The sequence below is a fragment of the Cynoglossus semilaevis genome, chromosome 16, assembly GCF_000523025.1.
Source record: "Cynoglossus semilaevis isolate Cse_v1.0 chromosome 16, Cse_v1.0, whole genome shotgun sequence".
In the NCBI taxonomy this organism is placed as follows: Eukaryota; Metazoa; Chordata; class Actinopteri; order Pleuronectiformes; family Cynoglossidae; genus Cynoglossus; species Cynoglossus semilaevis.
In genome coordinates this window covers 15,572,157-15,584,217 of record NC_024322.1, presented here as the reverse complement: position 1 = coordinate 15,584,217, position 12,061 = coordinate 15,572,157, and the positions used below count along the sequence as shown (strand labels likewise).

Here is a 12,061-nt window from a genome sequence, read left to right as displayed (position 1 = left end):
AAAAGACCGCGTTTCTGTCTTTGCTTGTAGAGGCCCCCCCCCCTCCCTCCCCCCCCCCCCCCTGCGTCCCTGCCATTAAAAATATATATTCATATTCCTCTACATTTACCTCTTCCTCTTCAAACGTAAATGTTTAATTGTGTATGAGAGTCACATCTGGACCTTTGTCACGTTTTCATTTGAAACTTTACTTTATCTTTTTTCTTTCAGATTACTACATCCTCGAAAACAACTCTCTGCTCAAGGCTGCCTTGAAGACTAAGAGGATCCAGCTGACGGACTTCAGAACAGTTCCAACTGAACACTTTGGTGCCGTCTCAGTACCGTTGTCTCCTCCTCCTCCGTCATGTGACTCGGCTGAGTGTCTTCATGTCCTGTCTTTGTCTTCACAGAGTTACCCCTGAAGATCTCCTTCCCACCCGACTTCTCTGAGTCCCGTCACTACGGACTCCTGCTCATAGTGTAAGTACAAAGAACAAAGTTACTGTTTGAACGATGGTACCAGATCTGGGGTCCGTGGTCTTGTCAAAAAAAAAAAGAAATCTCTATATGAATTGAAAACAAACAGGAGTGAGGATGAAGAAGATGAAGGTAACCTGGTCATAGTTTGACCTCTGACCTCTGACAGAGGTCAAGATGTGACACAGCTGTAGCGTTACAACCTGAGGTCTGCAGTTGGGAGGTTTTGTACGTGGAGCCCCCTGGTGGCTGTTGGTGGTGGGGGTTATTAAATGAAAAGCTAATGAACAACAACAACGAGTCGTCGTCCACATATACTTTATATTTACTATATTTGAATGTTGGATTATATTCAAAGCTCTTTGTGAACCGATGCCCTCCGCTCTGATCAGTGACAGTGCCCCCGGTGGTCAAGCAGTGACTGACCGTTTCTCCCTGAGCTGGGACTCCGTGCTGGTCAGTTCTGACAACGTCATCGTGGCTCGACTGGACGGCCGGGGCAGCGGCTTCCAGGGTCAGAGGGTCCTGCACGAGGTCCACCACAGACTGGGGTCCGTTGATGTCCAGGACCAGGTGGCAGCAGTGGAGTACGTTGACCTCCGACTTTAGGTTCCTGTCATCGTCCAGTCACGTGTCACCAGTCTGTGGACCAACATCTGTCCTCTGTTTCCTCCCCTCAGATTCTTGACCAAGTTTCCGTACATCGACCGTACGAGGATCGCAGTGTTTGGACAGGTACGCTGAAGAGTAGCTGACCCTCAGGTCGGGTTAGGTCGCACTTCCTGTACGTGTCCGGCACCGATGTCTGCTGTTACTGCAAATTCACTCTGACGTCACTTCCTGTGGCGCGCTGGTGCAGTGTGTGACGTCACAGCAGAATGACCGAAAAACGGAATCTGTTCTTTGAAATTAAACTGACTAGAAGAACACACACACACACACACACACACACACTAAATCTGAGACATAACGTGTGTGTGTGTATGTGTGTGTCCAGGGTTATGGAGCCTACCTTGTGTTAATGATGCTGAAGTCCAGTGACAGTGTCTTCAAATGTTCGTGTGCCATGTCCTCACCGCGGACAGAGTCGAAAATCTACGGTAGGGCACACACACACACACACACACACACACACACACACACACACACTCCTGGTTCTGTCCTTTTAAGGTGGCTGTAGTCTGGAGGATTTTTTTTACATTGGGAGATGGGCCTCCACAAGGGGGCGCCAAATCACTTCAGGGCTCAGACACAAAACCACTCCACAAGGGGGCGCCAAATCACTTCAGTGCTCAGACACAAAACCACAAAATTATTTTTGTTCCAAAAATGACAGGAACTCTACTGTGCTTGGTACTGTTGAAGAACTGTTTAAAAATGTATCACTTCTGATTCTCACAGCATCAGCGTTCTCAGAGAAGTACCTGGGCCTGCCACTGAGGGACGACAGCCTGTACCAGGTAGGAGTGTGTGTGTGTGTGTGTGTGTTTACTGCTGCTCTGCATTAGAACCCAGAACATCACAGAGTCCCTGCAGTGATGCTGAATGTTCTTCTATCAAAGTCACAGGTTGCAGGTTCAACGCTGGGACTGTCATCTGTCATCGTTAGCAGACAGTCAGCTCACTGTGGTGGCAGTAATGCAGCTCCTCCTGGTGGTTACAGAGAGGGGTTGCAGCATCACAGTGAACTGTGTTTACGCTGCTTCACGTGTCGTCTTTGAACTGTGTTGATCTGGACTTTCATGCACCACTCGTCACATGACACGCGTCTTACAGTCAGCTGAAGTCGGCAGGACTCAGTTCTTTTAGAGACATTAAAACATGGCTGCCCAACAAGTAGATCTGTATCTACCAGTAGAGGGCAGCACTGGTAGATCATGAGCAATTAAAATAAAAATAAAAAAATAAAGATTTTTTATTTATATTAAATCTGTAGAAATAGATTAGCAACAATACAATTATTGACTCATATTGTGCCACACAGCTACAGCTACTTAATCCACATATACTGTATATATAAAGTATATTTGGCTAAATATATAATAACTATTTCCAATGTAGATAGATCACTTTGGTTTGATCAATTGAAAAGAAGTGTGGAAACCCCTGGTGGTTCTGTGTTGGTACTGCTAGTAAATACTACTACACTGAGGGATAATCACAGATATTTATGTAAATACTTTTTAGAATGTCCAGGTCCTGGTCCTGTGCGTATCATTTATCAAACCGTTCCGGTTAGTTCCCCTTCACAGTTTCTCTCTCCCACTGTGTCTGATTTGCTCTTAGTTTTCCAGCGTGCTGCAGAACATCCAGGCCCTGAGGGAGCAGACACTGATGCTGGTCCACGGCACAGCAGATGGTAAGAGTTACAGAGTGCAGACGGAATTAAAATGCACTTGGTACCGAGCCTCGTGTTCAGCCCAGAGGAGCGTGCGTCTTCTGGGTGTAATGGGCCGAATGATTTCACATCAGAAGATGAAAGGCAGCTGTGGTTCCCTGGACGACGCTGTGGTTTCGTGTTGTCGAGGAGCACGTCCATCTTCACCTCCTCGTCTCCTCTCTGCTCCTCCTGCTGACATCTGCTTTGTCTCTCTGTTTGCAGCACACGTTCACTTCCAGCACACGGCTGAGTTGGTCAAACACCTGGTCAGGGTCGGGGCCAACTACTCCATGCAGGTGCGAACCAGTGTTTGGGCCACAAATACGTATAGGCATGAGTACTTCAAATACCACATCAAAATATCATGAACTTCATCAGTACTCCGGTCTGTCATGGCGTGACTGTCGTTTGATCCACTGTGATTTGACACAGTCAGACTCAGCTGATGGAGGCTAAGTTAAATTAGCATCACCCATGCTAACCCATGCTAACCCATGCTAACCTAGTCACAGTAAACCTGCACCGCATGATGAACGAGCCTTGATTTCACAGGTACACTATAGTACGGTGTATTACTACGAACCTGTGCTCACCCCTAGATCTACCCCGACGAGGGGCACTTCCTGTCGCAGCAGAGCCGCCAGCATCTCTACGCCACGCTGACCAGCTTCTACAGGGAGTGTCTAAAGGAGGAGGTGCTGCAGCTGTCTGAGGAAGAGGAGGAGGAGGAGGACGACGAGTAAATCAGGAGTCAGGGAGCTGTGAGACTGTGGACCTGTGGCAGAAACTAACAGAATTTTACCAGAAGCCCTGAAGGCTTCCCTGACCAGTCTGACCCGGTCTGACCCGGTGGTCCACAGGAACCAGACTCTGGGTCAGAGCTCCAGAGGCTCTGCAGCAGGAGTGAGTGAACGAGTGAGTGAGTGAGTGAACGAGTGAATCTGTGGACTCTTCCTAGTCTTCGGTGGTAAAGCACATGGACCACATGGACCTCATGGACCTCATGGACCACATGGGCCGCTGCCTACAGGGCTGCACTCATTCACATTTAACAAAGTGCATGATTCCTTTCTGCTCCTTATCTTTACTCCTTCACTAATCCCACCCTGCTGTGTAGTCACACTGAGGGAGTACTGGTGTGTACTGGTGTGTACTGGTGTGTGTACTGGACAGTGACGACAGTCATCGCCCAAACACAGGACTGAGAACCAGCCAGTACTGTTTCCTGACTCCTCAGTGACCCTGGTCCATGTCGGTCTCACCTGGTTGCACTTGACACGTGGACACACCTGGTGACTGGTACTGCAGTAGTACTCATTGTCCCTGGTCATCGTCACCTTTGGTCCACTCAGGTCCATCAGACACACAGTTTGTTTGTTTTCCTCATCCACAGGTGTAATGACTTCTCTACACCAGAGGTCAATGGCCACCTGTGGGCCATCCGAGGTACTGCAAGGGGCTGTGAAACCTTTGAGTGATTAAAAAATGTCTTATATTTATATATTGTAATAGAGTATGATAGATTGTGTCAATTAAAAAAAATACAGTTAAATAGAGACTTTGTTTATAAATTACATTTTAATTAGATTTCAATAATAACCATACACTGTTTGTTCCTGGTGTCTGTACCAGGACTGTAGTAGCTAACGCTAGCTCTGGTGTCTGTACCAGGACTAGCTCACAAACAAAATTATGGTGCATTACTGCCACCTGCAGGGCTGGAGTGTGTGTGTAAGTTAGTATTTTGTCAATGATGAAACTGAGAAAGGTTAGATATAATTTGTCATCCTTTAATATATGTATATATTCCAAATTAACACGTCAAAGCGTCAGCCCCAGGTATAATATATACAGTACATATATATTTTAATTTAATATAAAGAGATCTATTTGATTTATTTTCCAGGTGATCATGACTTTTAACTGTGCTGATTTTGATATTGGTTTCAGTGACAGTTCTGTTTATTAATTTTATATGTCACAGCGCCACCTACTTCCTCTCCCTGACATGTTTAAAATAACATGAATAGGTTTGATAAAATCTCTATTATTATTTCTGATTTATACTGTATATATATATATATACAGTATATCACAGATAGACATATACACACATACTATACTATGTGTATACAGTATATATATATATAGTAAGTGCATGTATAGCTAGGCCCCTTCTCCACCTGTCTTCACTGTCAGTTGGAGGGTCCTCAGTCTGAGAAGGTTCCAGATGTTGGCTCTACAGTTTAACTTCTCCATTCTGATATTCATCGTTAGCTGAATATATATAAAAAAACCTAATATGAGACCAGTTCTTATGGAGAACTGGTCAGAAACTGCGACCTGGTTGGAGATTGACCACGGTGTCGTCCACGGTGTCGTCCACGGTGTCAGTGAGATGTTTGCATGTCCACAGAGAAGTGTTTCCAGGTTTTGTATCATTTCCCGGTCACTACAGAAGAGAGTGGAGATCAATCTATTTTTAAGACGTCACATCTGTGGGGGGGTTATTCTGTTCCCTTCAGTTGTTAATTCTCTTCTCAGAGTGGGTTTTGTAATGCTCCCTCGTCTTTTGTCTCTGGTGGGGGTGGGACTGGGGGGGGGCTCAGGATTATTGTGTTTGTCCTTTAGTGAGAATTAAAAATAAAGAAAATTTGATTTGAACAGTGGAGAACTGGCCAGCTGATTGAACACATCTGGACCATCACTGAGGGAGGTGATTGGTTATTATGGACCGTGGTGGCCCCGCCCTCACCTGAGGGCAACTGATTGGCTGAGCCTGATGAACAAACTCAATGTTTGTTGTTTTTGGGATTTTATTATAATTACAAAGACAAACGTTCAAATTCAAAATTCAAATACTTTGTCATACTTCTTCAGTTTTACTGCAGTACTGTGGTTATGTTCCTTTACATAGATTTAATGCAGCCCCACCTTCTGTTTTCCTCATGTCGCGCCCCGTCTGAAGTACAACAGCGCCCCCTAGTGGAAGCACATCTCACACCAACAACTGGATTCGATTTTTTTCCCACAAATTTAAATTTATTTTATTACGTAAATTCAACATATTTATATTATAACACAAATATATAACGATCGGGAAGAACATTCCCGATAAAAGGCAAACAGGCAGAGGGAGAACATGATTAATGGTGTTTTTAGAAGCCTTCTGAGCATGCGCAGACGGGCCGCAGGGAGAGCGCGTTCCCCGGGACAGGTTTAAATACAGATGAAACCAGATAAATATGCCAAGAGATGAATTATAGATTAAAACATTACACAGGGCATTAAACTTTCATTTTCTGCTCTCTGCATGCAGCGAGGCTGTTCATTTTAAATGGGATCGTTCTAAATCCAATTCACCGAGCAGCTGTTTTTAACTGCAAATATGTTCACGTGAATGAATGAGTTCCATCAGTGCTCTTTATTAAAAGTTCCATCAGCCAGTTCCTCACTCTTCTGTGATAGAAGACAGGAGGTAAAAGAAAGAACTGACGATAATTTATTATAATACTTTTTATTATTATTTATTATTTTTATTATTTATTATTTTAGTATTACGACTGTGCAACATAGAAAGAAGCTCGTTACAAAATAGTCAGTCCAAAAAAAAAAAGAAGCAGATTTGGAAATTTTCATGTTGGCCACAGGAGGGCAGCACTGCGCATGAAGCGCCGCTAATAATCTGCAGTACTCGGGCAAAGAAGAGGTTTCCGGCATAACAGCTAGGCACCAACATGCCTACTGCTGTGATGATGGAGAAGAATTACGAAAAGTTATTAGAACAGTGTGAAGCACAAGAACTGGAGGTAAGAACCGCGGTCATGTTGCATGTATGCTGCTGCCCGCTGTGTTTTATCTGAAGACATGTTCGTTTCCGGCTCTGAAAAATCCGCTTCTGACCAGTTGATGCTTCCCGCTGCAGCAGAGCAGCTACATGTTCAGACCAATTCCACTGGTATTTCCCAATGAATTGACTCCAAGTCTTGGCGTAGAGTTTATTCTGCATCAGCGAATGAACCGATTTTGTACTTCTTAAAAGACAAGCGGCAGATAGCGGTGTTGTTTAGTGCTGGTACGGTTGCTAGCTAGTTAGCTAAATACCACCGCTTTGGAGACTGTAAAACATGATGTAGTCCAGGATTGTAAACACAGTTTTTAAGAATTTGAACCAACAGTAGTCGTGTTATCATAGATGGACATGTACCGTGGGTGAATCTGATGGTATGTGTTCGGTTGTTACGTTTTCAATACGATTAGCATTAATAAATACAGTTGTTACGTTTTCAATACGATTAGCATCAATAAATACGTTACTGACACGAAGCTAGTGCTAGCTGACAGGTCCGGAAAGTATTTATCTCCTATTAATGGATTAGTATAATGCAACAGTATAATGTGGTATAGTTATCTAAGTCAACGAAGTTCGACTCCCGACAGTGTTGACAAGGAATTTTTTAAAATCTGTTTTATGCCTCATTATTTGAAACAGGCTCCAGGGGGCATCGCAACATCTCAAGTCTACGCTCAGCTGCTGGCGCTCTATCTACTTCATAATGATATGTAAGTAAGATTGCCCTCAGTCTCTCTCACACATACACACACAGACGGTTTGATTTATTTGTTTTAAAGGTCAAACTATGGCTCACATGTCAAACAGGTAACTAAATATTGTCATCCTCACACGTGCGCAGTGGGTTTTCTACTTGTGCTGGCCACCAGGGGTCGTTGTATATTTGGTACATTACACACCTACCTACTCATGAACCAGTACACTCTTCATCATTGTCATCATCACTGTAAACGTCACCATTTGAATGAGCATGTCTGTCCATTATTGGTCAGTTTGTCTATAAACTGGTGTCGATGCTCGTCCAACAGGAACAACGCCAGGTATCTATGGAAGAGGATACCTCCAGCTATAAAATCGGTAAGCTCCAGAAATCTGTTTTTTTCTCTTTAATTTCCTTTTTTAATCTCTTTTAATCTGCTCATATGTATATGTATGTGTTTATATATACAGTGGTCTCGCTCTATATTTGCTTCCTCAGTACGTCACAGATTTTTTTTTTTATTCTAATCTCGCCAGAGTTTTGTAATATCGCGGTATTTACGGTAAATTATTTGGTGGTTCTTGGAACGCAACTACCGCAAGAGGAGAGGGACCTCTGTATATGTATATATATTTATATGTTTGTGTGTGCATATATATATATATATATATTTATCAAAATAATGTTTAAGTGGTGGGTGTCCTGACTGGAGCAGTTTCATTAACAATAGACTCGTTGTCTACAGGCCAACCCTGAGTTACCCGCTATTTGGACCGTGGGCCAGCGAATTTGGCAGCGAGACTTCCCAGGGATCTACACGGCGATCGCTGCTCATCAGTGGACCGAAAACATCTGTCCTGTCATGGAGGCCCTTCAAGGTGAGGACAACATTTGATCAGGTTGATGATGAAGTACTGATCAGATTTTCAGTAGGTAGAACTCACTGCTCTCTGTCCTTCAGTTTGAATGGACAAATATAACAATATAGTCCAGAAGAGTTAAACAGTACAATCATAACATAATTACCTTAAACTGCTCTAAAGTATTACTTCAGACTTGAAGTACTCTGCTGATAAGTAAATCAATCTCAGTGAGTGTGAGTTCATGCTGATCCATGTGAGCTGCAGCAGTGTTGACCACGCCCCCCAGTGGTTCTCATTGGTTATGAAGGTTATGATGACATCAGTTCTGTCATGTCTCCAAACATCCGGAACCATGGTTCAGTAGACACGTGACACGCGGTTCTTAGAGAACACCTCCACTTTGACCTTTGACCTAAAGGCTGTTGTTGTTCAACAGTTCTCCTCGGTAAAAACATTAGATCCACCAGGAGGCAGCCTTGAGGTCTGAGGGAAATTTTTGAGGAAATTACAGTTTTATGGTTCAATATTCTGAACGTCGGAGTCAAATGTTCTACAGCTGCGAACCTTAACCCTAACCTTAAACCTCAGGATTTTCCAAGTCTCTGACGTCAGGACAAACGTAAAGTCAACAACAGCGACCACCACAACAACAACATCAACATCTTCCAGCCTGGATGTCAACACGGACTTGTTTACCAATGACGGGGCACGGCCCAGGTCAGCTGATCCTCCTCCCATTCACTCACATGGACCCTGTTTGTGTCTGTGGGGTCCAGCGGTTGTGTCACGGTCAGGAGGAACACAGTGGTCAGCATCAGGTGACACATGCTACGACAGTGGGAGGGGCAGGGAGGGGGGGTATTTCTCTGAAAAGATTCAAGGCCTGCAAGCAGACAGGAATGTGAGCTGTGGTTGGTCAGGATTGGATGACACCATCTGCGAGGGGCCGGTATAAAAGTCCTCAGCTGCTAGCCCTGCACCAGAATAGATACCAGCGTTCCCACCAGCATTAACAGGGAAAGTTCTACCGAGCTGCTCTTTGAAGATCTTTTTTTTTGTCCACTAAGCCTAAAGAGTGAAGACACTACTTTACTCTTCTGGGACTGATTTTTGTCTTAGATTTTATTTTAGATCCACTTTTACAGCAATGGACGTCCAGAGGAGCGGAACTATGGTTCGACCCCCCAGCCCCATGGACAGCCTGGAGAAGCAGCTGAGCTGTCCCATCTGCCTGGACATGTTCACCAAACCAGTGGTGATTCTGCCCTGTCAGCACAACCTGTGTCGTAGTTGCGCTAGCGACCTGTACGACTCCCGCAACCCGTACCGCTTTTCCGGCGGTGTCTTCCGTTGTCCCACCTGCCGCTTTGAGGTTGTCCTCGACCGCCACGGTGTCCACGGCCTGCAGCGCAACCTGCTGGTAGAAAACATCATTGACCTCTACAAGCAGCAGCAAGAGGGAAGCAACAGTGGGGATACAGAGACCAACCTGAAACCTAAAGAGTCCAAAGACCCCATGTGCCAAGAACACGAGGAAGAGAGAATCAACATCTACTGCGTGACGTGCCAGGTGCCCACGTGCTCCATGTGCAAGGTCTTTGGTCAACATAAGGACTGTGAGGTGGCCACTTTGGCCAGTGTGTACCAGATCCAGAAAGGAGAACTGAGTAATGCTATAGATACCCTGGTGGCCAGCAATGGCCGCCTGCAGGCGCTGCTCAACCAGATGGACGACGCCTGTCGCGCCGTGCAGGATAACGCCCAGCATGCTAAGCAAAAGCTAGTTGAGAGCTTTGACCTTTTGTACGCCGTCCTTGAAGAACGCAAGGCCATTTTACTGGAGCAGATCGGCAAAGAGCAAGACGAGAAGGTGGCGGCTCTCCGTAGTCTGGCTCAGCGTTACGGAGAACGACTGCAGGCTAGCTCCGTGCTCACAGATTCAGCCGTCAGGGCTCTGGAGCACAGCAGCGCGGCGGAGTTCTTGGTGGCCGCCAAGGGTCTTATCACTCAGACCAAGGACGCGGCTAAAGGTTCTCTGGGCGAGGAGAGGCCGGAGCCAGGCTTTGAGAAGATGGACCGCTTCACTGTGTCCACAGAGCATGTGCAAACAGTCCTGTCAAAGATGGACTTTGGGACTTTGGGAGACAGCGACGAATCTGAAGATGCTGAGCAGGAAGAAGAAGAGGAGGAGGAGGAGTAACGACGATGGTCCAAATGTTGGTTGGACTTGGGAATAACGTACTGTAAAGTTTTGGGGAGGTTTTTGTGAAAGGCAGAGTTTAGTGTTGAACTCGTCAGTGATAGGGCAATGTTAGCAGCGGGCTAATTGGCTTAGCCTGATGTTCAGTGCAATATTGAATTTCAATGTTTTGATTCTGTATTTGTGTTTCTTTTTATACTTTTGTACCTCTGAGCTGATGAAATGGTGAAAAGGTTCGTTAACAGTTGTTGTGAAAGGCTAACATATAATATGTTAGCCTGATGCTAAATGTTTAAACTCTTTATTCTGAAGGTCGTTGAAGATTGTGTTGAACAGGTTTCCACGCCGTTGTTCGTTGACTGTTGAAATAAAAGTGCATGAAGTCGAGTCTTTTGTGCCTTTTCTTTTTATCTCCGTCTTTGGCCTTGGTGACCTTTAAAGACTGGATTCGTACAAAGAAGTGAAGATGAGGTTAAAAGTGTTCACTGACTCACTCCAACTTTCTGATTTGGCCGCCATGCTCTGGATTTAAAAATAAAGGCCCTGCCGTGTCCTGTCTGCTTTGCCTTTGCTGGTTAAAAGTGGGGGCTATTTTTAAGGGGTGAGAGGGTGAGAAATGATAGCGACCTCAGAATAGACTGGGGAGTTTTGGGGGGGGGGGCGTTACAGCTCCTGTTTCTCCTCTATTAAAACACTTCCTCCCCCTCTCATGGACTTCTTGCTCAGCAGCTACGACCTCACTCCAGTGTCAGAAGGGCAAACTGGAGGGGGCGGGGGCGGGGGGGGGCTGCAGTTGCCACAGTGGTCCTCTCCTAACACGAGAGGACGGGGTAAAAATACCACAGCGATGAGTTGGGGGAGGGCTTCAAAAAGCCCCTCTGCTGACCTGCTTGGCACTGGGCTGGGCTGGTACTCTGTGACCTCGGGTGTGTGTGTGTGGTGGGGGGTCGGGGGGGTGCGTTGTCAATCAGATGTTACTGTAAAACAAAATAAAACAGTACTGATTCCAACTGCTTCTAATTTGTTCTGAGCTCCTTTGGTTGGAAACCAACAACCTCTAATGCACACCAGCATGGGAAGGTGGTCCAGTCCAGTAGAGGGCGGTGTGTGCAGTAGCGGGGTGGTGCGGGGGCCACACAGCTGTCTCTTGTCATCCACACCACTTGTTATTGTTTCTGCCTCAGACTTTGTTTTGTTTTTGTTTTTGTTTGTTGCCGTTGCTGGGCCACAAAACCCGGCAGTCCGTCCCAGTGACCTGGACTCTAATCTCCACCGACCGGGGTCAGGTCAGAGACACCAGGAATGGACTGGAATGGACGCAGGGCAGAGAGGGACTCGGGGGTAGTACAGCTAACTCAGATGTAGTACAGCTAACTAAGTTTTCAACAAATGGAAGCGGTCCCAGGTGGGGCCACCTCCCAGTGGTTGAGAAACCTTCGGTCCTGGCTAGGTCCAGGTCCAGCAAACAAGCATGTTAGTCAGTGGTCCACGACCCAGAGTTTTGTTTTTTTTTTGGAACAGTGGATTCTACAGTGTTGTTGCCATGAACCATCACCTGGTTCTGGTTCTGGTTTTGGGCGGGGGGCGGGGGGGGTAAAAATGGATT

General features: G+C 45.8%; 2 protein-coding genes across 3 annotated transcripts in view; both read left to right on the top strand.

Moving 5' to 3' along the window:
* The window catches only part of dpp10 (dipeptidyl peptidase like 10), a 54,854-nt gene extending 50,015 nt beyond the window's left edge, over positions 1–4,839 (top strand). The window contains exons 19-27 of the mRNA XM_008328940.3: positions 211–309; positions 393–462; positions 852–1,046; positions 1,140–1,194; positions 1,457–1,559; positions 1,861–1,919; positions 2,746–2,818; positions 3,062–3,135; positions 3,439–4,839. Of these exons, the coding sequence (XP_008327162.2) occupies positions 211–309; positions 393–462; positions 852–1,046; positions 1,140–1,194; positions 1,457–1,559; positions 1,861–1,919; positions 2,746–2,818; positions 3,062–3,135; positions 3,439–3,582 (872 nt within the window). The 3' untranslated portion in view covers positions 3,583–4,839. The remainder of the gene's footprint in view (positions 1–210; positions 310–392; positions 463–851; positions 1,047–1,139; positions 1,195–1,456; positions 1,560–1,860; positions 1,920–2,745; positions 2,819–3,061; positions 3,136–3,438) is intronic.
* A 1,656-nt stretch (positions 4,840–6,495) lies between these two features.
* LOC103392343 (E3 ubiquitin-protein ligase TRIM63) lies at positions 6,496–10,842 on the top strand. 2 transcript variants are annotated; one of them, XM_017040117.2, is made up of 5 exons: positions 6,496–6,648; positions 7,332–7,402; positions 7,721–7,769; positions 8,138–8,270; positions 9,401–10,842. In XM_017040117.2, the coding sequence occupies exons 1-5, from the start codon at positions 6,577–6,579 to the stop codon at positions 10,453–10,455; spliced, it is 1,380 nt and encodes a 459-aa protein (XP_016895606.1). In that variant the 5' UTR covers positions 6,496–6,576; the 3' UTR covers positions 10,456–10,842. The 2 variants fall into 2 exon arrangements, with proteins under 2 accessions (XP_016895606.1, XP_024919533.1); XM_025063765.1 differs by lacking the exons at positions 6,496–6,648; positions 7,332–7,402; positions 7,721–7,769 and having other exon boundaries at positions 8,137–8,270; positions 8,844–10,842.
* The last annotated feature ends 1,219 nt before the right edge of the window (positions 10,843–12,061 follow it).

Coding starts and splice junctions, on each gene's coding strand:
- LOC103392343 (XM_017040117.2), top strand. CDS start 6,577: ATGCCTACTGCTGTGATGATGGAGAAGAATTACGAAAAGTTATTAGAA. Junction 7,403..7,720: donor TATCTACTTCATAATGATAT/GTAAGTAAGATT, acceptor CTCGTCCAACAG/GAACAACGCCAGGTATCTAT. Junction 7,770..8,137: donor TACCTCCAGCTATAAAATCG/GTAAGCTCCAGA, acceptor CGTTGTCTACAG/GCCAACCCTGAGTTACCCGC.